Source organism: Crinia signifera, chromosome 7 (assembly GCF_055691185.1).
Source record: "Crinia signifera chromosome 7, ASM5569118v1, whole genome shotgun sequence".
Classification (NCBI taxonomy): Eukaryota; Metazoa; Chordata; class Amphibia; order Anura; family Myobatrachidae; genus Crinia; species Crinia signifera.
The window spans coordinates 171,467,317-171,489,652 of NC_139223.1; the positions used below are offsets into that span (position 1 = coordinate 171,467,317).

The window sequence follows — 22,336 nt, forward strand, 5'->3', positions numbered from 1 at the left end:
AATGTACACTATACCCCTAGATGAATTCCCTGAGGGGTGTACTTTGCAAAATGGGGTGACTTGTGGGGGGGTTCCACTGTATTGGTGCAACATAGCACCCACCATTCATTCCACCAAAATCTGTGCTGCAAAATCCAAAAATCACTCCTTCCCTTCTGAGTCCTGCCATGCACCCAACTGGTATTTTTTGGTCACATGTGAGGCATTGCCGTACTCGGGAGAAATTGGGGCACAGATTTTGGGGTGCTTTGTCTCCTTCATTCCTTGTGAAAATGAAAAATTTTGAGCCAGAACTGCATTTTTGTGTAAAAAAATGTAATTTTTCATTTTCACTGCCCAGTTGTATCAAAATTGGTGAAACCCCTGGGGGTTTGAAATGTACACTATACCCCTAGATGAATTCCCTGAGGGGTGTACTTTGCAAAATGGGGTGACTTGTGGGGGGGTTCCACTGTATTGGTGCTTTGGGAGTCTTGCTAATGCAACATGGCACCCACCATTCATTCCACCAAAATCTGTGCTGCCAAATCCAAAAATCACTCCTTCCCTTCTGAGTCCTGCCATGCGCCCAACTGGTATTTTTTGGTCACATGTGAGGCATTGCCGTACTCGGGAGAAATTGGGGCACAGATTTTGGGGTGCTTTGTCTCCTTCATTCCTTGTGAAAATGAAAAATTTTGAGCCAGAACTGCATTTTTGTGTAAAAAAATGTAATTTTTCATTTTCACTGCCCAGTTGTATCAAAATTGGTGAAACCCCTGGGGGTTTGAAATGTACACTATACCCCTAGATGAATTCCCTGAGGGGTGTACTTTGCAAAATGGGGTGACTTGTGGGGGGTTCCACTGTATTGGTGCTTTGGGAGTCTTGCTAATGCAACATGGCACCCACCATTCATTCCACCAAAATCTGTGCTGCCAAATCCAAAAATCACTCCTTCCCTTCTGAGTCCTGCCATGCGCCCAACTGGTATTTTTTGGTCACATGTGAGGCATTGCCGTACTCGGGAGAAATTGGGGCACAGATTTTGGGGTGCTTGGTCTCCTTCATTCCTTGTGAAAATGAAAAATTTTGAGCCAGAACTGCATGTTTGTGTAAAAAAATGTAATTTTCCATTTTCACATCCCAGTTGTACCAAAATTGGTGAAACCCCTGGGGGTTTGAAATGTACACTATACCCCTAGATGAATTCCCTGAGGGGTGTACTTTGCAAAATGGGGTGACTTGTGGGGGGGTTCCACTGTATTGGTGCAACATAGCACCCACCATTCATTCCACCAAAATCTGTGCTGCCAAATCCAAAAATCACTCCTTCCCTTCTGAGTCCTGCCATGCGCCCAACTGGTATTTTTTGGTCACATGTGAGGCATTGCCGTACTCGTGAGAAATTGGGGCACAGATTTTGGGGTGCTTTGTCTCCTTCATTCCTTGTGAAAATGAAAAATTTTGAGCCAGAACTGCATGTTTGTGTAAAAAAATGTAATTTTCCATTTTCACATCCCAGTTGTATCAAAATTGGTGAAACCCCTGGGGGTTTGAAATGTACACTATACCCCTAGATGAATTCCCTGAGGGGTGTACTTTGCAAAATGGGGTGACTTGTGGGGGGGTTCCACTGTATTGGTGCTTTGGGAGTCTTGCTAATGCAACATGGCACCCACCATTCATTCCACCAAAATCTGTGCTGCCAAATCCAAAAATCACTCCTTCCCTTCTGAGTCCTGCTATGCGCCCCACTGGTATTTTTTGGTCACATTTGAGGCATTGCCGTACTCGGGAGAAATTGGGGCACAGATATTGGGGTGCTTTGTCTCCTTCATTCCTTGTGAAAATGAAAAATTTTGAGCCAGAACTGCATGTTTGTGTAAAAAAATGTAATTTTCCATTTTCACATCCCAGTTGTATCAAAATTGGTGAAACCCCTGGGGGTTTGAAATGTACACTATACCCCTAGATGAATTCCCTGAGGGGTGTACTTTGCAAAATGGGGTGACTTGTGGGGGGGTTCCACTGTATTGGTGCTTTGGGAGTCTTGCTAATGCAACATGGCACCCACCATTCATTCCACCAAAATCTGTGCTGCCAAATCCAAAAATCACTCCTTCCCTTCTGAGTCCTGCTATGCGCCCCACTGGTATTTTTTGGTCACATTTGAGGCATTGCCGTACTCGGGAGAAATTGGGGCACAGATATTGGGGTGCTTTGTCTCCTTCATTCCTTGTGAAAATGAAAAATTTTGAGCCAGAACTGCATGTTTGTGTAAAAAAATGTAATTTTCCATTTTCACATCCCAGTTGTACCAAAATTGGTGAAACCCCTGGGGGTTTGAAATGTACACTATACCCCTAGATGAATTCCCTGAGGGGTGTAGATTGCAAAATGGGGTGACTTGTGGGGAAAGTTCCTAACTTTTAGCACTTATGGTGCCTAGAAACCTACATGGTGCCTAAAAAAAAATCTCATAAAAAGGAGGCTCCAAAATCAAGTAGGTGCTCCTTCTATTATGAAGCCTGTGGTTTGGTCATCGTGCACACTAGGGCCACATATAGGATATTTTTGAAAACACAAGAATTGGGGGAATAAATTTTTAGTCACATTTCTCTAGTAAAATCTACTGTATTTGTTAGAAAAATGTATTAAAATTGAAACTCTGCAAAAAAAAAGAAATTTTGAAATTTCACCTACACTTTGTTTTAATTCCTGTGAAACACCTAAAGGGTTAACAAACTTCCAAAATGCTGTTTTGAATACTGTGAGGGGTGCAGTTTTTGAAATGGCATCATTTATGGGGGTGTCTCACATACAAGTCCCTCAAAGTCACATCAGAACTGAACTGGTCCCTAAAAAAATCAGTGTTTGAAATTTTCTTGAAAATTTGAGAATTTGCTAGTCATATTTGAAGCCTCCTAGTGTCCAAAAAAATGAAAAGGGGGTTGAAATAATGATGGCAACATAAAGTAGACATATGGTCTATGTTAGTTATTAACTATTTTGAGTGGTATGATTATTTGTCTCACAAGCAGAAAATTTGACATTTTGCATATTGCTAAATTTTCCATTTTTTCACGATATTTTGGTATTTTTCACAAAAAAACACAGACTGTATCGACCAAAATTTACCACTAACTTGAAGTACAATGTGTCACGAGAAAACAATCTCAAAATCACTGGGATAAGTAAAAGCAAAAAAAAGTTATCCCCACTTAAGTGAGACATGTCAGATTTGAAAAAAAGGGCTCTGTCATGAAGGCACAAACTGGCTCTGTCATGAAGGGGTTAAGTAGCCTATGGTGTATTTCGTCTGGGCCAGGAGATGTGTTACTATTTAGGTTCTGTAATCTATTTGTGACTATTTTCTCAAACAAACATACAGTTTGGGAGCAATCAAGAGCTGAGCATTTATTCTGTGGGAGAATCTCTGAAGATTCTTCCCTTGTGAATAGGGAAGCAAATAATATTAATTGAATATTTCCGCTTTCTCTTTTCCTTCTATTACCAGGGTACTCTGCTAATTTTTTAGTGGGCCAATATTTTCATTCCTTAACCATTTCCCATTGATATAACTGTAGGATTTTTTGGGATTAGATTTGCTAACTGCAGCTATTTTTCATTTGTTCGTGTCCCTAAATTGTGTGCTGTGTCGCACAAGCAGTGGTGTCAGTAACCAAGTGCACCCGCACCCTCAAAAGAGAGAAGAGGAGTAGTGCTGCAGATAAAGAGCTGGCAGCAAAAAACAACTCGTCTCTGGGGGCAGCCAGCATCTCTGGGGATGTTGATCACGGCCCCCGCAGTGATGAAAAAGGGGTCCTGCGAGGCCTCACCCTCTTTTAATTAGGTCATGCTCCATTTCAGACTGTCATGACTCTGGAGGTGGTGGAAGTTGGTGGGGGTGATAATGCAGAAACACATAGAAACAGCTGGACAGAAGCATAAATAAATACTCCACATCCCCTTACACAATTCCCATGCTTTACAGAACAGGGCAGGTGTAAAGACCAATAAACAGGTGCGAAACATGAATTGAATTAATAATCTCCAAAACTCCGCCGTTGCAGCCCATGTTTTAAGGATATCCATGCTTCAGCACAAGTGACTTAATTAGAACCTTAGCCAAATTGATTTAACCATCTGGACTCAAGCATGGCATACCTCCCAACATGACCCATGCCAGGAGGGACAAATTACTCTGTTTCTGGACTTTTTCTCTTAATGTATGATTGCCATCACCTGTGTTAACTAATAAGAAGAGACAGGATTACATGCATTTGCATTTTTTACCCAGTCTCACTGGTTATTGCATATTTTACCTAAAATCTAGTGATGGTGCATATTTTACACCCCACCCTCTTCCCACCCGTGAGTCGCAGCACTGCTTTGCATTGCTGCTGCTGGCCAGGTAGTGGTAGAGTGTGCAGCCTGGGGCAATATGTGCGCAGTGTGGGAAACCTTGGATGTATGCTTTGTCTGACACTGCTCTAGGCTGCCAATCCATGTTGATAAAAGTTAGTCGGGCGGATGCCATTACGAAGCTCCTGAACCTTTGACTGCCCCTGGCCTGGGACTTTACACCAAGAGACAGACTTCTGCAGCAGAGGAGGCGGGCAGAAGGGTTGTGACATCACGTGGCGCGGAGAAAATGCTGTGTCACAGTGAGTATGCGGCTCAGGGAGAAAGCCTTCTACTGCGCCGCCCTCACACGCTGTGCTGTCATTTGATCCATCTGCGCTGGAGATGAGTATCTGTGTAGTTGATGCAAGAAGAGCTTTGGACGCTGTAGTATGCTGTAGCAGCCAGCATACTGACATCTGCAGATGCTGCGGGCCTATTTTTGAGGTTTATTTGCAACTAATTGTATGATGATTTTTAAATAAAGAAGTTAAAAATTACTTTTTTTTTATTATTTAATGAAGCATATTTTAACACTTTTCATGCATATTTTAAGTATTTTTTCATGCATATTTCAAGCTTTTTTTGTTGCATATAATCCTGTCTCTACTATTAAGAAAGGTGTTTCTCCACAGATGATGGCAATCATGAATTAAGAGGAAAGTGCAGGAGCAGAGCAAGGTGTCCCTCCTGGAGAGTGTTATGTTGGGAGGATAGCATGGATATATTTTGTCTGCATTATTGTTTATGTCAGGATCAGGGAAAAACTAAACATAATGTGAAATCAAAAGATTCATTAACTATAAATGCAGATATTATAAACTTGTTTATGACTGAGACTAGGGATACTCATATAAAGCGGTGGTATGCCCGTTTTATCTGCATTTTCACTGCAATGTTTATGCCCCTTGTCCATGTCCTGCCACTTTCTGTATTGTAGTCCCTTTTGTCTTGCATTGCATAGTTTCTGGGATTGTACTATATATAAGGCGCTGCAGATCCCTTGTGGCGCCATATAAAGGATAATAACAACCACCACAGGTGATAATCCCATTCTGACAGCAAGGAAACGACAGAGCCAAAGGCACAGCATCTCCCCCCTCCCGCTGGAGCTCTCCTGGCCCGCCCTGAATGAGACCCCTGTGGTGCGCGCAGCGCCCCCAACCTCACATACGCTTAACACAGTGCGATCCAATGGTACTCACAACAAGCCACAGTATCCAATATGGCGCTGCCCTGGGAACGCACGTTGCTGTCATTAACGTCATCGCGCTGCGTGCTTCTCCCGCTTTCTGATTGGTTACTGAGCGAATTTCCGAGTTTCATGCGTATGTGTGCAGCTGCCCAAACCGTCCGGCTGGTCACATGAAGCTGAAGGATTGGTTCCTTCCTGACTTGTTGAGTAGCTTTGAACCCTGGCCTGTCTGACAGGGAGCTGCTGGTGGGCTACCAGTCCAGGACCGGTAATACTGGCACAGGGTTGGGAGAGAATGTGGGGTGCTTGTGGTTTATCTGTTTTCCCTATGCTCTTACTACCATGATGACTATGTAATAACAATGGTTATATATAATGTTACCTTTCCTTAGAGATGGCCAGTGCTGATGGGTTCTAGTTATGTTTGGATACTTTGCTAGCGAGATGTATCAAGCAGTGGGGAGAGATAAAGTACCATTTATGATCCCAATATGAATTCCCATCAGTGGGCTGTATGATTGGGCTCAGTCATGGACAGGAATTCTGAAAGATCCCGTGCCTGCAATGTGCTGTGTCTGTGCATTCCCCGTCATCAATGACTGCACTGCACAGAGTCCACTTCATGGGAGGGATCCAGGAGAATGGGGGAATCGCAGCAGGTATAGGAGATAGGTCCCTCCTCCATACATACAGGGGATACTTAATATATGCGACTAACCCCAGAATACGGGTGTGTACTGATAAATAGGCCCCCAGAAATGCCTACATGTTACATGCTGTGCTTACAAAATGACAGGAGCAGATTGATTGGCACTTTATCTCTCCCCAAGGCTTTATACATCTCCCCATATACACTATCTCTTCCAGTCCTTAAGCATTCCAACTTTAAGGGTCTGTTGCCTGCAGTGTGTGTGAATGACCTGCCTACTCCTATGTTCTAATTTTATTCCCTATGTTTGTGTGCTGTACAGCCAGCATTTGTGAGCACAGTAATTACTTCTGTTATAACGATAGTAATAAGCAGAGGAGGGGGCTGCTGAGTTGTTCAAAATTCAAATAGGGGGAGACACCGCAACTACCATTCCAAACGGACTCTCTGGCAGTGGGTGTAGCTCCCCTATTTAAATTTTGAACTCTGCTGCAGCCCCCACCTCTGGATCCGCCACTGGTAATCAGCTTTACAGTAAATTGTTTCTGTTACAGGTTGTCAGACATGAGCCGTGACCCAGAAACCAAGAGCAGGACCCTGCAGGTGAAGTTTGTGTCAGATGAAGAGGTTCTGGAGCATATCACTGACAAGCAGGAAGGTGCGTGGCCCTAATCCTTAGATGCATACACCGTATGTTCTCTTGCAGTGGTTGTAGTAGAAGTTGGCTGTTATCAGGGTTACATGGGATGCAAACACTTCTGGGGTTCAGAATTTGTGCTTGTAGTTGTAGTGGAAACAGGGCTGGCGACAGGAGGGGGGGGGGGGTCAGATGTTACACCAGTACCAGGCCCCCAAGGTTCTGAGGGGCTCAGGGCATGTAAGCCTGGCTGAAGTAAAGCACCTAGCAATGGATAACAAAGGCATTGGCGGGCCACCTATCCGCCTGCCCGCCCGGATTCCTGGAAGGCAACATACTCAGACCTCTCTCCAGTAAGCTCTCCAGTAAGTTCTCTTTGCTTGGTCACCTATCTGGCTACCCATCCCTCATGTGAAGCACCAACCCGCCTGACACACAATGCTGGGGCCTCACACCTGCCCTTCCCTATTACACTGCATACTGAATATTCATTATATTTCTATGTAAGAATTAAATAAAACACATTCAATATGCACTGCAATAAAATTCTGTGTATGCAAGGCGCTCGTAGCCTGATTGGCAGGTGGTGGGCGGGGAAGGCGCTCATAGCCTGATTGGCAGGTGGTGGGCGTGTCGCGGTGGACCCTCTGTGATTCATAGAGGTGCTGGGAGTGCCCGGTAAAACCCAGGTGTTCCTCTGCCTGCTAGGGGCGGGCACATGAGGTCCGTGCCGTCCCGGAAGCCCCAGAAATCCTCGCATCTGCCGAGTGACTCCTGGATTTTCCAGCAGGGACAGGAGGAGAAATAATCTGATGGTAAGTAACCATCTAATGACTTCTCCTCTGTGCGGGAACTTGTGAATGGATGTGTATCCATACACATCCGTTTGTAGACTGGGGGGGGGGTGTGTCTACAATCGGATGTTTGCTCGCTCTCAGCCCAGCGAGCAGGTCTAAATCAGAGCCAATGTGGCTGGTACTTTATCACCGGTCAATCAGCCCCTAACTGTCAAGTTAAAGACTGGGTTAAAATGACAGTTATGAGCTGATTGGTCGGCGATAAAGTACCGGCGACACTTTATCACTTGACCAAGCTTACTACATCTGCCCCACAGTAACTGAAGCCGAATGCTATTGTTCCAGGGCTGAAGCTGAGAATCAGCACCACAGCTCAGCGCATCGCGAATGTGAAGAACCTGATTACGGGCGTCAATGGACACCAGGATGAAGACGAGTGCCCCGATGTCTGGAAGGAAAAGGACTACGTGGAAGTGCTGGCAGCAGATGGTGACGGTATATTATTAGCAAAGTAAAAGGCAAACACGTGTGTCTTTAGCATGTTTCAAACAATTCCTCATCTACGGTGGCTGATTGTCCCTCTCATGTGCAGATGTCGTGCAGACGGGTCCTGGAGGTGCCGAGGTGTATTCATTCCAAACAGCCAAACGCTCCCATAAGATGGCGCAGTTAGGTAACGCACACGTTCTGCTCACACCACGCCCCCCTTCTTACAAAATGTTGTTCTAATTCAGTGGTTCTCATCCCCACTCCCCAGGTACCCCCCCAAACAGGGCAAGTTTTCTGGCATTCTGTCCGTGGAATGTGCATGATTAAAGAAAACCAGAAAACATGACCTGTTGGAGGTACTTGAGGACTGGAGTGGACTCCTTTTCTAATGTATATGTGGTATTGCCTCTGTTTTTGGCTCACCATTACCTACACCCCCTAGTCCCCCCTTACGCTAGACATGCATGTCCGTTAAAGCAGTCTCCAGATTTTTAACACCACCCCAGAAGCATTGAGACAGTGGGACCTGAATAATAATGATTGTGCAGCTTTTACGCCGTAGCTGTGAATGGAAACTACAGTATGTTGGGCAAAGTGTTAGCAAGTCTTGTTCTTGATTGTGTTGTAGATTAATCTATCTGTAATAAATAGCAACCCACTTGTGACCCTGTAGAGTGGTGAGCTACCTTTTATTCAAACTATGGGGTAATCAGACCTTATCGCATGGCTTTGAATTCACAGTCCAGGCGACTTTTGATAGACTGACTTTTGATGCTGCTCCATTTTTAACTGCTGACCGTACGCTAGAGATGGCCAATTTGAATCATCGGTGGTTTATTGTCAATGTAGAACAGTTTTGCCATCGATGGGGGAGAACCAGATGGTTTGCCTACATCAATGTCAAGCATAAATAAATCTGACAAGCTTTCAAAATCTGTGCCATTACTCTTCCCTGCTTCCAGCACAATTGGGTCTGTATTTCAGCACAGAGATACAGACCAGACTCTGCTAGAAGCACCACAGAAAAAAGTTACACCCGAGGCAGGAAAGGGGAACTGCATAGATTTTGAAAAGTGCAGGGGGCTAGAATGAGCAGTACTAATGTTCTATATGCTATAAGCAGTATATGTGGTAACTCCCCACTACATGAGGTCAGAAGTGCGGAGATGCTAATGTGGTTAAAGACCAGTAGAAATCAGATCACCAAATACAACCTGATGGTTCCATATATATTATTGGTGATGTTATTATTGTAATATCTGTATATAATTGTTACGCTGACACATGCGCTTGTCTATATTGTTTCAGCCTCTGAGATGGCGAGAACTCCTGGTAAGAATGTGACGTTCTCCGCAGCAGAGGGACCCGAGGGTGATGCCCGAGCACCACCCAGCAACAAGAGTATGTTACCGAGGAGGAGGTGGCAGTGGGGTGCAGCTTGGTAGTGCTTATAATAAGCCAATAATGTTCTTTGTTTCCTGTCACAGAGCCGCCTGCAGTAACTAAAACTCCTTCAAAGAAGGTGAGCCGATGGCTTCTCTGTACTGTGTATGTTCTGGATGGGATATCGTAGGGGGGACTATCCTCCAGGTCAGGGCTAGTAACATAAATATGGGGCTCTGGTACACTAAGGTGTCTTATTTGTTGTATATGTTGGGTGAAAATATACTTAACTTTGCAATAAAATACAATACAGGGCACCTCCTAGTTCATTCTTTCAGCCCCCCTCCCCCCCCCCCCCCGGTGCATACTATTACATTGTAAAATGTAAATCTTGCTCCAAGACACTCTTACTCATTAGATAAATAAGAAGTTTCCTTATACATCCACGCAGCAGGCAATACACTATTGCAACCAATAAGATTCTGTCATGCAATAGACAAATGCTAGAATCTGGTTGGTTGCTATGGGCAACCTCCTTCTTTTTTTTTTTTTTATTATTTCAAGCTTTAGTATAGTTACCCCCGGTATAGAAACCCAGAGCTGCATAAAGAAGGTTGCGTCGCTGAGCAATACTTACCACACAGTACACATTGCTCCAATATGTCTGGCTACTAATCGGCCCCTAAAGCGGTATGACAAGTTCCGTAACTTCATCTGTAGACTTTTAGCAGTACCCAGGATCTCCCGTGATTCATCTGGGGGTGGAGCTTTTAGCCGTGCGGCTCCGGCTCTATGGAACTCATTCCCCCGCACAGTTCCAGAGGTCCCCACTCTAGAATCCATCAAAAACAGACTCAAGACTTTCCAGTTTCCTCAAGCATGTCCATAATTCGTTTAAGTATAAAAAGCTTTTCTGTACTTCATTGTTCCTGTACTGTATTACATTTATTATATCTCCTATCTCCTATTGGAGAAAGAGAGCGATATATAATTATTATTATTATAACTTTTTTTTATTTTTTGTTGTGTTAAGGGCAAGAAACCTGAATTTATTTCCACCACACCTCACAGGCTGAGGAAGCGGCTGTCAGGTGCAGTATACTGTACATATTCCTTAAGTATGAAACAGCTGGGCGTCTGGGCTCTGACGTTCTATATTTCCCCCTCTGTGTATGTGCGTGTAACTAATAGGAGCTGAATGTTTAGAACCTATTTTTTTTGTAGTATGGATTTGCCTACAGCGAGAAGGGTCCCGTCTGCGGCTGAACCTGCACCAAGGATCCTGGCAGCAGAGCTGTCCTCTCTTCCAGTTAGAAAAGGCCTGGCGAACCGGTGGCTCTCCAGCCGTTTCACTTCCCAGCATGCCTTGCCATAGGCTTCCCTAATAGAAAAACTGTTACAATGCATGCTGGGACTTCTCACAACAGCTGGAGAGACACAGGTTGGCCTGGTTTGGGTTATAACAATTGAAAGAAGAGGGAATGGCTGGGTGTGAGTTTTTTTCCTTTTTTATTTTTTTGTGGTGGCACTGTCACCACCTGAGCACGTGGGTCCCCAATTAGTGTCCCCTCGCATGGCTCTCTTAGCTCATCATGCATCGGACCCTGTGCTTCGTCCCTCTACCGCTGTGCTTGGCACACTTCACCGTTACCAGTCGGTATTCACCTGGATGGTAAAGCATATAAAATTCCCCAAATATTGTGAAAAATGCACATCGACCACTGCCGTGCCGGACTATTGCTTGTGTTGACCTTTTGACCTAGACATTGCCTGTCAGCCATCCGGATACTGGAATGACTCATCTAGCCAACCTACAGCGTGCACCAACACTGTCCAGCCAATGATGTGCCACCTTCTGTTGCTTCCCGGAAAAGTTTTACCCCATAAAATCTTCCAGCTGTTTCTATTCCATGTATGTACACGTCCGTCCTGCTAGGTTTGGGTGTAGTAAAAGGTGAATTCTTGACCTCTTACAGCGCCAAATCTAAGGTCGGACAGCGACAGCGAGTATTCGGCCTCCAACTCCGATGAAGAGACAGAAGAGAGGCCGACTACAGCCAAAACGCCAAGTAAGATGTCGCAGACGCCGAGCAAAGGGGCTCAGACCCCCGGCAAAACACCATCCAAAAAGGGAAAGAATAAAGTAAGTCTGTTTTTAGTGAAGTTTTATTCCCTTGGTATTCGGCTGCAGATGTGAATTTGTGCTTGTGTTACATTGTCTTCACCTGGAGATTTATTCACTTTAATGTTCATATGTCTCCCGTCTGTCCTAGATCAACTTGGTGGAAGAGTATTTTGAAGCTCACAGCAGTTCCAAGGTCATCACTTCGGACAGAACATTACAGAAGCTCCAGACTCCTAAGTTAGACCAGGTATGAAGCTGAACGCTTTCTGGGAAGGGTTTACCGTGAATGAGATGATCTGAGACGGCTGTTTGGGTCTCCGAGAGAAAACTGTTTGTTCTGGTGCAATAATAGTGAGCACTAAGGAATGTGTTGACTTAAGCACTCAAGTCTTTGGGGTACATACTTGAACATTGAACCCCAGCATAGTCCTTCCCTGGTTACCATCCGTGCAGCAAAATAGGCAGGCAATAAGACTCCCACTTTCAGCATCTGTGTATACAGTAATACCGAGGGCATGGGTCAAAGGTCGAAACATGAGAGAGGTCAAAATGTCATCACAAGCATTATGTCAATATGAAAAGGTCAACATCGGTTTTATGGTTTTTTTTGGTCTATGTTGACATGGACACCATAGAAGTGTCCCTTGCCCGCTTCGGGCACAGGCCTCGTTACACTTGGCCACATCGCAGTTCCGGTTAGACACCACCATCAGTGACATCATCATTCGCCTCCACTGTGCACCTCCGAGCCCTCATATTGCCCTGGTTAATCTATACAAGAAAGCCGATATAAAGTTATATAATCATATACTGTTGGGCGGTACTGCCCAGGTACCCGATGGAAGCCGGTAACTTATTTCCTTTCATATTCTGAACCATTAGAAAGTGACAGATCCTTAATGGTTGCTATGGGTTACCGACGCCCTTTTTTGTGTAACTACAACTGATTACATCTCCAGGAAACGTTAAGAAATCTCCTGGAGCAGTACCCGTCCGCGTTCGCTGATGATCTGCGCAGGCTGAATGAGAAACACGAGGCCTTGTCCTACAAGTGGATGCTACAACTGCAGTAAGTACCGAAGTCTATACCGGGCGGCCAAATGATTGTGACTAGCGCGCGTCGTTAGTCCGTATCGTAGCTATTCTGCAGATGTGCTGACGTAGGATGTTTGGATCGGTATTAGAAAAGTAAATCGCCAGTTACTGATACTGGCCACTCCCTTTTATACAGTGATAAGCTGGTTACCTGTAAGAGGTCAGCAGAATGTCTGTCACAACACAACCGCTTCTAGGATCCGCCAATTTCCAAGCATTGTCTAACACCGGTTTCTCTTATTCTCAGCTTAGGGTTCAATATTGTCCTCTATGGTCTGGGCAGTAAACGGAACCTCATAGAGAAGTTCAGGACATCGCTGCTGCAGGATTCTCTCCACATTGTCATCAATGGGTTCTTCCCCAGTATCACCATCAAATCTGTGAGTGGTTCCTGAACTGTGCGCCATCCAGATCCTGGGTGACCTTAGGTCCGTGGCCGTTTAATGGTCACATTTCAGTTTTCAATGCGGATATAATTGACATAATGCCATGACTACAGTGCTCTATGCCTACTAAATGTTTTATTAAGCTGTAATAATGTAGGTGAGATAAATAAGATTTTTTCTTGGAGCTGTCCTCTGACGTGGTGGATTTGTGGACGCACTTCTACTGCGCACAGAATGGCCGATGTTGCGCATTCTACTAAAGCTCCGATGTTTGGGGAGGGGTTGGTGTTTGCAAAGAAACTCGTCAGATCTTAAGGCTGCAAAAGTGACACCATTTCCCCTTGAGCTTTGTAGGGTATGATGGGATGGTGGTGGTGGTGGTGGTGGTGAGAGTGAGTTATTTGGACTTTGCCGAGCACGGGAGCCAGTTTCGGGATTTATGAAGTGAATTCGGTAGATGTGGAGCGACGAGAGAGAGATTCTTGTTGCAGTAATTACGATGGATTAAAGCAGGGGTAGATGGGGGAGAGGAATGTCAGTATAATAGAGTTTTGGTAGCTGATGGTAGAGTTTTGGTTCTATAAAGGGCATATTCTAGTGTGACACCAGCGCAGGGCAGATTGATGGAACTTGTGGTATATTTGATGGTGACGGACGTTTCAGGGGAAGGGGGTGGCTCTGGCCAGAGGTCTCCCTTGGCAACGGGTAAGCGCTTATTGTATTCAGATTCAAAGCCATTTTGGTGCTGTAGCAGCCTTCCCGGGATACTAGCCTGCCTGTCTGTCTGTCTGTTTTACAATTAGGTGCAATATGCCAAATAGGCAGATCCTATATAATAAAAGGCTAGCGCTGCTCCTCACCTCTATGGGAGAAATTCAAGTGCCGGTGGCCACTAGATGGCACCAGACAGCAATTCAAGACAGCATTGTGTGTGTGTGTGTGTGTGTGTGTGTGTATCTATCTATATATATCTCAACCAATATCTCTTTGTGCTTCCGCCCAGATCTTGAACTCTATCACAGACGAGGCCCTGGGTCACTCGGGGACGTTTCGCAGTCCCCTGGATCAAATGAACTTCATAGCACAGAAGTTCCAAAATGGTAATTGAATTGCAGTCTCCAGTTATTGTCTTAATCTAGTTTATCATCCTAACCCCGAACTTTCAGAAATGGGAAAGATGGGGGGGGGATGTCCTGTTGCCAGGACGTGGGCTGTACTCTAGGTATTATTTGCCAACAATATCTGGCATTTCCATGTTGAACGTGTTTTGCCTTCCTAGCAGAGCTGTTTACAGTGAATTGGTGCCTTAATGAGCGGTGGACTAATTAGACAGGTGTACATTCTTAGACGCACTTCCATCTCAGCGATGGATAGTCTTGTAATCAATAAATGTATTCTTATATAGTGTTCATTCTAGCATCCTGCAGCTTTCAAAACCTCTTCCCTGCCTGGGGTGTCGCTCTCTACTGTGATGCTTCTAGCACACGTCTGGTCTGCATATCAGTGCTGAAATACAGACCACACTAGAAGCACCACAGCAGAGAACGACACCTCAGGCAGGAACTGCACAGGTTTTAAATGATGCAGGGTGCCAGACTGAACACTATTTTTATACAGCCCTGTAGGTAATTTATACACGCGGCACATGGCGTCACACACACCCCACCCACCCCCCCCCCTCTCCCGGCTATCAGGGTTATTTCTCTGCAGCGGCGGCTCTTCTCTACTGGGACATTACACTTCTTCCATTGTTTTCCCTAGATCCCTCCCTGGAGCTCTATCTCCTCATCCATAATCTGGACAGCCATATGCTAAGAGGTGACAAAAGCCAGGAGATCCTGGGGCAGCTGGCATCTGTCCCTAATATCCACCTTATTGCATCGATCGACCACATTAACGCTCCGCTAAGTAAGTGGGACTTTGTTACCGGATATTAGAGGCTATAATTATGGTTTTATTTACCCTGTGATCTCCATTAATCAATCCATGCGTCCCGTGATCACGCAGCTACGCACACTTGTACCATATTCTGGTACGTTCGCTCCCCTGCATGTTCGCGCAGGGGAGCGATGATGTGCGACTCCATATGCACATAAGCCGTTATGTGCAAGTGCAGCCGCTTGGTGCGAGCGGCCAAGGTGGATTGATTAACCGCCGGCCGCTCGCACACAGCACTGCAGGCAGGGGGCGGGGAGAACTTGGCACCTCCCACTCCTTCGCTGCGTATTTTTATTCTTGCGGTTTAAAGACCATCTACACATATATTATATTACACTGTTCTGTTATTGGGGTAAATTTACTAAGATGGGAGTTCTATTGAAGAAGCCCATCGCAACCAATCCGTTAATACTTCTATTTAGCAAAATCTGGTTTGGTTGCTATTGGCTACATCCCATCTTCAATATAGCTCCCATCTTCATATATGTATAATCTATAATGCTGTGCGTGTGCGCTGCAGTGAAGGGGAGCGGAGCGATGGCTGCTATTCTGTCAGTGCGGGTGGCATGTAGGGAGGAGAGGGCGGGGAATCCTGCGGCCGTCAGATGGGGCATTTACCAGTCATCCTGGTAACTGAGCGCACGCTAATCCAGCTGGGTTATACGGTGTTGCAATATGTATGCTGCACGCCGGGGTGCTCAACATGCGGCCCTTCAGCTGTTGTGGAACTATACATCTCTGCTCCCTCTTCTGTGTTGTTTTTTTTTCCAGCGAATTTCTTTTTTTTTGGGGGAAATCCAGTCCTCTCTCCAAAAATGTTCCTTGCCCTACTCAACGCTCCCAGTTCGCCCCCCCAAAACAGAGAGCTTTGCCCTGTTCGCCGCTTGGTCATTGCCTTTGCTTTCTTATGGGAAATTGTGTATTTAATGCAAAAATTGAGAACGCTGCTCACTGTTCTTTTTGGCTTGCCTCTCCATTTAGCTCTCTCCATTTTTTGGGGGGTGAACTGAACTTACGTACTTATTAAAAAAAAATGTTTTCTTTTCACACATCACCTGCTTTGGAAGCCTTTTTTTAGGCTAATTTGCGTTTTTCTGCAGTATTTGAACACTGCCTACAAATATAGCCATTTACTCCTCCTACGCCGCATTTGTCAATGCTCGCCGTCGGGGCTGGCGAGCAGCTGACACGTTGAATAGGGTGAGCAGGAGGCATGGCGAGGGGTAGAAAAAAAAACAGAATGCTGGGATTTGTAGTTCCACAACCACAAGGGGGCCGCACTTTGAGCACCTCTGATACTTGTGCAGACAGTCACACAGTTGTCAATAATTAAATCTTGCTGAATGACTGAACACATTGTAGACCTTGATACTGACGGGAACCCCCCTTCTATCTGCTGAGAAATGGAACATTCCTGCCCTGTGGTTCATGATATTTGCAGTGTTTTATTAATTGTGGCAATTGTTACATTGTGTTTATCTGTTTACCTATCACTGCTGCATAGATCGGACTTCTCTGGTGAGTGTTTGCACCCTCCTATGGCACTGTGTGGTATTACACCAGTCTGGGAAAGGCAGAGGCGGATCCGGTGGGGCGGGGAATGTTCAACGTTAGTGTGGGGACAGAAGGAGACTTCTGATTGGCTGCTATGCTCTTTAGTACATTGTTAGGAATGAATGCTGCTCATGTTTGATAATGTGACAGTAATGACTACACCTGTGCTCCAGCTACTGTACGTGGTCTGGGAAATGTGACCGTAATGACTGCACCTGTGCACAAGCTCCTGTAGGGAATCTAGAAAACATGACCTGCTATTGGATCTCAAGGAGACTTCTGATTGGCTGCTATGCTCTTTAGTACATTGTTAGGAATGAATGCTGCTCATGTTTGATAATGTGACAGTAATGACTACACCTGTGCTCCAGCTACTGTACGTGGTCTGGGAAATGTGACCGTAATGACTGCACCTGTGCACAAGCTCCTGTAGGGAATCTAGAAAACATGACCTGCTATTGGATCTCAAGGACCAGGTTGGCACGCCCAATGCTAGACTAATGAAAATCATGTATCTGCTACTTAATTAATGATGATCGTTATGTGGTCTTTGCATTTTGGTAACTGGATAATAGCATTATTTTGCGAATCAAATCCTAGGCCGTATAGATCCTGTTCTCATCCGAATGTGTCCCAAGACTTTCTCGCTTTTCAGTCATTTTAGAGTTTCCAGAAAACCTCATCAGCGATGATCATTTTAGCCTGTCCTTAATAATGACTCATTAACATAATTTCCTTTCCTGTCAGTGTGGGATCAGTCTAAGCAGAGTCTGTATAACTGGCTGTGGTACGAAGCCACCACGTACAGCCCTTACATCGAGGAGACGTCCTACGAGAACTCTCTGCTGGTGAAACGCTCCGGAGCGCTGGCTCTCAGTTCCCTCACTCACGTTCTCCGCAGTCTCACTCCCAACGCCAGGTAATCCGCCTCCTGTCTTCTAGCAAAGTGGTCGCAGAATAAATCCGCCGCCGTAATTACAATACAGACCCCTATCTTTGTCGTCTCCTTTGTCTAATCTGTAAGTTCATCCAACATGGAGAACCTATTGCAGTGTTCCCGAGCATGCGTATAAACATCCCTGCGCTGCGTAAGTTATTAGATGTCAGCAGTTTATCACTTCTTTGAGATCCTCAAAATATCCGCTATAAATGCCAGCGCCGCTCACAGCGACTGATCTTTTTTGGGTGCAGTATTTAACTAAAGTTCAATTTAATTGACTACTTTGTATTTGCATTCATTTATACTGAAAGAACGGTCGCTGAGCGGCGCTGGCAGGATCGCTCACAGCAACCTTGGCGCTCAGACGTTTGAGGCTGTGAAAGGCTCTCTGTCTGTCTCCCATGCGGGCGATTCATGTCCGGTTAGTGACAGCAGATACTCCGTGTTAGGGTGTTACAAGAGTGAAAAAATATACATGGATAAAAACCAAAGAAAGAAAAATAATATATACAATGTTATCGTAAGTGGTGACACCCTGAAGTGGCCCAGCCACACCAGCTCAGGGGCCCCACACCCCAATGCTCACCCCAAAACTGGCACTATAGGAATGAATGCAGCTCATGTTTGAGCCTAGAATTCTGCTTCTAAATGACTTACTTGGAATTATACCTTTTATTCATTGTGCAAGTCAAATGCTCGTTCACTGCTTAAAAAACAATTACAGGCATGTGGGTAGGGGACGGGGTGCCAATCCCGATCGAAGGAGTCTACGCCTCCAAGTGTACATATATACACCTAATATACCATATATAGGGGAATCTGTATATTAGGTGTATATATGTGCACTTGATCGGGGCTCTAGACTGCACACCCAAACTGCTTGTAATGACAGGTGCTACTTTGCACCCCCCCAGTTTTCTTACCGAACAACCTATCACTGTTCTCCTTTCATGTGCTGGTGTATTCCAGACTAACTGTAATGATATCCTGGTGCCTAGGGGGATTTTCCGTCTGCTGGCAGAGTACCAGTTAGCCAATAAAGACAACGCTTCCTACACAGGTGAGTACTGTCAATATATACGGAGCATGCATTCTATTAAGTCATATAAAGAAATACAGTATGACAAATGTTAATGGGGGGGGGGATTCAGACCTGATTGCTATTGTGCGAATTCACAATCCTATCGATTATGAAATGACTGTGCATGCGTATGGATGGTTGTGCGCATGTGCGAGCCACAATATCTAATCGCAATCCCCTCGTAATGTGACTGTCAGGATGTGGGTGTGGATGGACACCTATTTTCTGGGAGTGTCATAAAGATCTCGGGCGTGCCCAGGCATTTTCAGTGAGTGTCCGTGGCATTAGCGCCAGCCTTTATTAGCTGGTCTCTGTCGCGGAGTTGTGGAAGTGTCAGGCTTTGACACATTTGCACAGACTGGGGAAATCGTTTGATGGGTTGTGAATTGTGTATGTAATTGAAGATCATAGCGAATAGCAATCCATGCAGACTTCTCTCTCAGATTTGCACGGGGCGGGTTTTCTGTCTGGGCAGCCGCTGTGCGCTCGCAGTTCAGTGATCATGTCTCTGAATTAGGCCCCTGGTAAGAGATGAAACTGAATTCTCGAAAAACCTTTTCTCTGTGTGTGTTTTTTTCCCCCTTCTTTAACAATCATCCGCACCGCTGTCCCCTTGAAGCCTCCCTAATGTTTGCGGCGTGGGTGATGTATGACTGCCTGTCAGACATCCATCGTCCGTTAAAGCCGCTGTGTCCCCTTCACCGGCAACGGGCTAGCGTTGTCCTATTCTTACAGCGGCTAACCCGGGCTGCGCATGTGATCTGGTGTGAGTAGCGAGTTCTCGCACATGCCCAGAAAGGCCGGCCAGGGGGGGGAGAGACCGTGTCAGCCTGTCCTGGGAACATCACTGGAGGTGGGAGTTTTTTTTCTCCCCTGCTTCGACGGACAAGCTGATAATACATCTAGTCGATGTCCGTTGCTGCTGTGCCGCATTAACTAGGTGAAGCAGGAAGCTGCGACTAATACATCTGCCCCACTGTAATATTCTCTCCATGTTTTACCGTGTAACAATTTCAAGTATGTATCTGTAATAGTTTTAAGTCGCTTGCCAAAGAAGAGTTTATCATAAACTCATGATGCGCTATAGCCTCCGGTGCCAGGCGCATGCGTGCTAAATAAACACTACATACGTGACAGACCGATCTGCAGTATTGTGTCTGTGCCCTTGGCGTTATTACTGAGGGTGATTCAGCATAGATCACAAAAGCAAACTCCTTCTGTAATGGACAAAACCATGCTGCACTGCAGGTGGGGCAGATGTAACATATGCAGAGAGAGTTAGATGTGGGTGGGGTGTGATAACTGATATCTAAATTGCAGTTTAAAAATAATGCAGCCAGTATTTACCCTGCACAGAAACAAAATCACTCACCCAAATCTAACTCTCTCTGCACATGTTACATCTGCCCCACCGCAGTGCAGCATGGTTTTGCCTATTAGAGAGATTTTGCTTTTGCGAGCCAACCTGAATTAGCCCCCCCTTGCCCAGCGGAGAGCGCTACCTAAAAAACAAAACTACCACTGAAGGGGCTAATTCTAAAACTTGTTGGATAATGAATACATTCTATAAAGTTTAGGTGAAGTGTATTTTTATTTATTTATTTTTAGGTAAAAAAATTGCTATTTGAAACTGATTAAGCTTTATTTTCTTATACAAATTCTTACATGATGATCACTTGAATCTGATGTGGTCAGTGAGCGTCTGACTTGGCATGGTCTCATCAGATGCGATTACACACTCCAGGTGACCAATCAAACTGCAGCGTTGCGATGTCTCCATGTTACTGGATTCCGTGTGTCGGCACGTCTTGAAAATAATGCCTTACTCTTATAATTCTATTTCTTTTACATTTGCTATTTAGGTCTCTCATTTCAAGACTTCTATCAACAATGCCGGGAAGGGTTTCTGGTTAACAGTGACCTAACACTCAGGGCTCAGCTGACGGAATTTAGAGACCACAAACTGATCCGCACAAAGAAGGTGAGTGTGGTGGCTGAGCGGTGTGTGTCCCTTGTGCACTACAGTAGTGTAAGCTCATGACGTATGGGTATAAGAGCTGGATCCAGTGTATAATGGCACAAGGCTTGCATATAGTAACCGCTGATTGGGGAGGGGGCTGTAAATCTGGAAACTAACATGTTTCTGTGGTCCGGACTGCAGCATAAAACCCCCCTATGTTGTAATTATCCGAAATCAGCAACAACCTCTTAAAGTCCTGCATTCAATAAATTAAGATGGTAACCAATGCCTACGGCCTCATATGAGAGGATCTACAACTGGACCTACATTACTTGGTGGCATTGCAGACCAGCTTTTCTAGGGTTATCTGGCTCATAAATGTCACAAAAAATTATTTGGAGGGCAGCTTGAACCCAGGCTAAGAGGTTGTGTAAAACACAAATAGCAGCGCTAGACCTAGTACTAGTTCTAGCGCTGGTATTTGTGTTTTGTATGTTTTCCATACAGGATTAACTATCCTGTTCATGCAGCTGCTTGGATCTGCAGCACCTGCAGGTGCCTCCCTTTTCCCCTCTGGTGAATTATGTTCCTTTAGAGCAGGCATGTCCAACGTTGGCCCTCCAGATGTTGTGAAACTACACATCCCAGCATGCTTTGCCACCGTTTTGCTATTAGAAAAAGCTAAAACTATTGCAAAGCATGCTGGGATGTGTAGTTTCACAACATCTGGAGGGCCAACGTTGGACATGCCTGCTTTAGAGGTTGTGTAGTCTTTTTCTCCAAACCAGAAGGTATTGGGACCACCACAGACTCCAGCTCCAAATGTCCAGGATCTCCTCTACTTACAGAATTGTTACTTGCAGAGTAATAAAGACAATTGCAAACTTTCTATAAATGAGGACGGCATAACGTGGTTCTTGGGACACAAACATCATGGCATGCGTACGAGCAACCAGACCATTCTTGATGCTTTCATAAAATCACAAGGTGGCACAAGACTCAGAGCCGTGATGACCAGTATCAACCATATTGTTATGGGCAGACAATGCATTGTGTGTATCAGGCAGGGCTACAAGACCCCAGTATATCTGTCGTTATCCAGTCCATCCAAAAAATCCTCATATAGATGTCATGGTGACATCATCATGCTCCCAGGTAGCAATGTTCTGCTGTCCCTGTGATGGAACAGTCATTAAGTTGTGTGTCTTTAGTTACTTTGCAGCCAGTGGCATTGTATAGCTACTAGAAATATAAATAAGTTGTCAGGAGTGTGGTAGAGTCTTTGTTTGTGGTGTGTATCTGTCTGGGTAAATATAACCCTGTACCCGTGCCATTCACAGGGAGCAGATGGAGTGGAATACTTGATCATTCCGCTTGATGTAGGAACCTTGACAGATTTTTTAGAAATGGAAGACAAAGAGGGATGAAGACCGGCCCGGCGCGGACTGTGCTGTGCGGACATGCTGGATCAGATGTACATAATAGCTGGGGATGTACACGCCGAATACGTGGCCTCTGTAGTAGACACCGGATCATACATCACTGCCATAACGTCACATTCCTGCAGAGTGGCCTCCTACTGGCATGAGCTTTCAGCATGCTGTGATGCCTTAGGACGAGGTTTGGTGCCCATGTAGCTACGGGATGTATTTGTAGCAAGTAATGATGCTGAAATACCTGTATATTAGTTTACATTGTCATAAAATTACATTTATTTTCAA

The 22,336-nt window shown here is 45.2% G+C and overlaps 2 protein-coding genes across 7 annotated transcripts in view; one reads left to right on the forward strand and one right to left on the reverse strand.

Moving 5' to 3' along the window:
• QNG1 (Q-nucleotide N-glycosylase 1) overlaps nucleotides 1-5,695 on the reverse strand; it is a 33,227-nt gene extending 27,532 nt beyond the window's left edge. Inside the window, exon 1 of one of the 3 annotated variants that reach the window (XM_083154361.1) lies at nucleotides 5,592-5,695. The gene's annotated coding sequence lies outside the window, so the exon portion shown is untranslated. The other 2 variants (XM_083154362.1, XM_083154363.1) reach the window with 2 other exon arrangements.
• A 3-nt stretch (nucleotides 5,696-5,698) lies between these two features.
• On the forward strand, nucleotides 5,699-22,336 carry ORC2 (origin recognition complex subunit 2). 4 transcript variants are annotated; one of them, XM_083154357.1, is made up of 17 exons: nucleotides 5,699-5,849; nucleotides 6,785-6,888; nucleotides 8,010-8,159; nucleotides 8,257-8,337; nucleotides 9,462-9,554; nucleotides 9,641-9,675; nucleotides 10,570-10,627; nucleotides 11,513-11,679; nucleotides 11,810-11,908; nucleotides 12,621-12,730; nucleotides 13,004-13,136; nucleotides 14,146-14,242; nucleotides 14,904-15,050; nucleotides 17,382-17,553; nucleotides 18,573-18,634; nucleotides 20,518-20,636; nucleotides 21,956-22,336. In XM_083154357.1, exons 2-17 carry the CDS (start codon nucleotides 6,795-6,797, stop codon nucleotides 22,040-22,042), a joined length of 1,704 nt encoding a protein of 567 aa, XP_083010483.1. In that variant the 5' UTR covers nucleotides 5,699-5,849; nucleotides 6,785-6,794; the 3' UTR covers nucleotides 22,043-22,336. The 4 variants fall into 4 exon arrangements, with proteins under 4 accessions (XP_083010483.1, XP_083010484.1, XP_083010485.1 ...); XM_083154358.1 differs by having other exon boundaries at nucleotides 8,010-8,153; XM_083154359.1 differs by lacking the exon at nucleotides 14,904-15,050.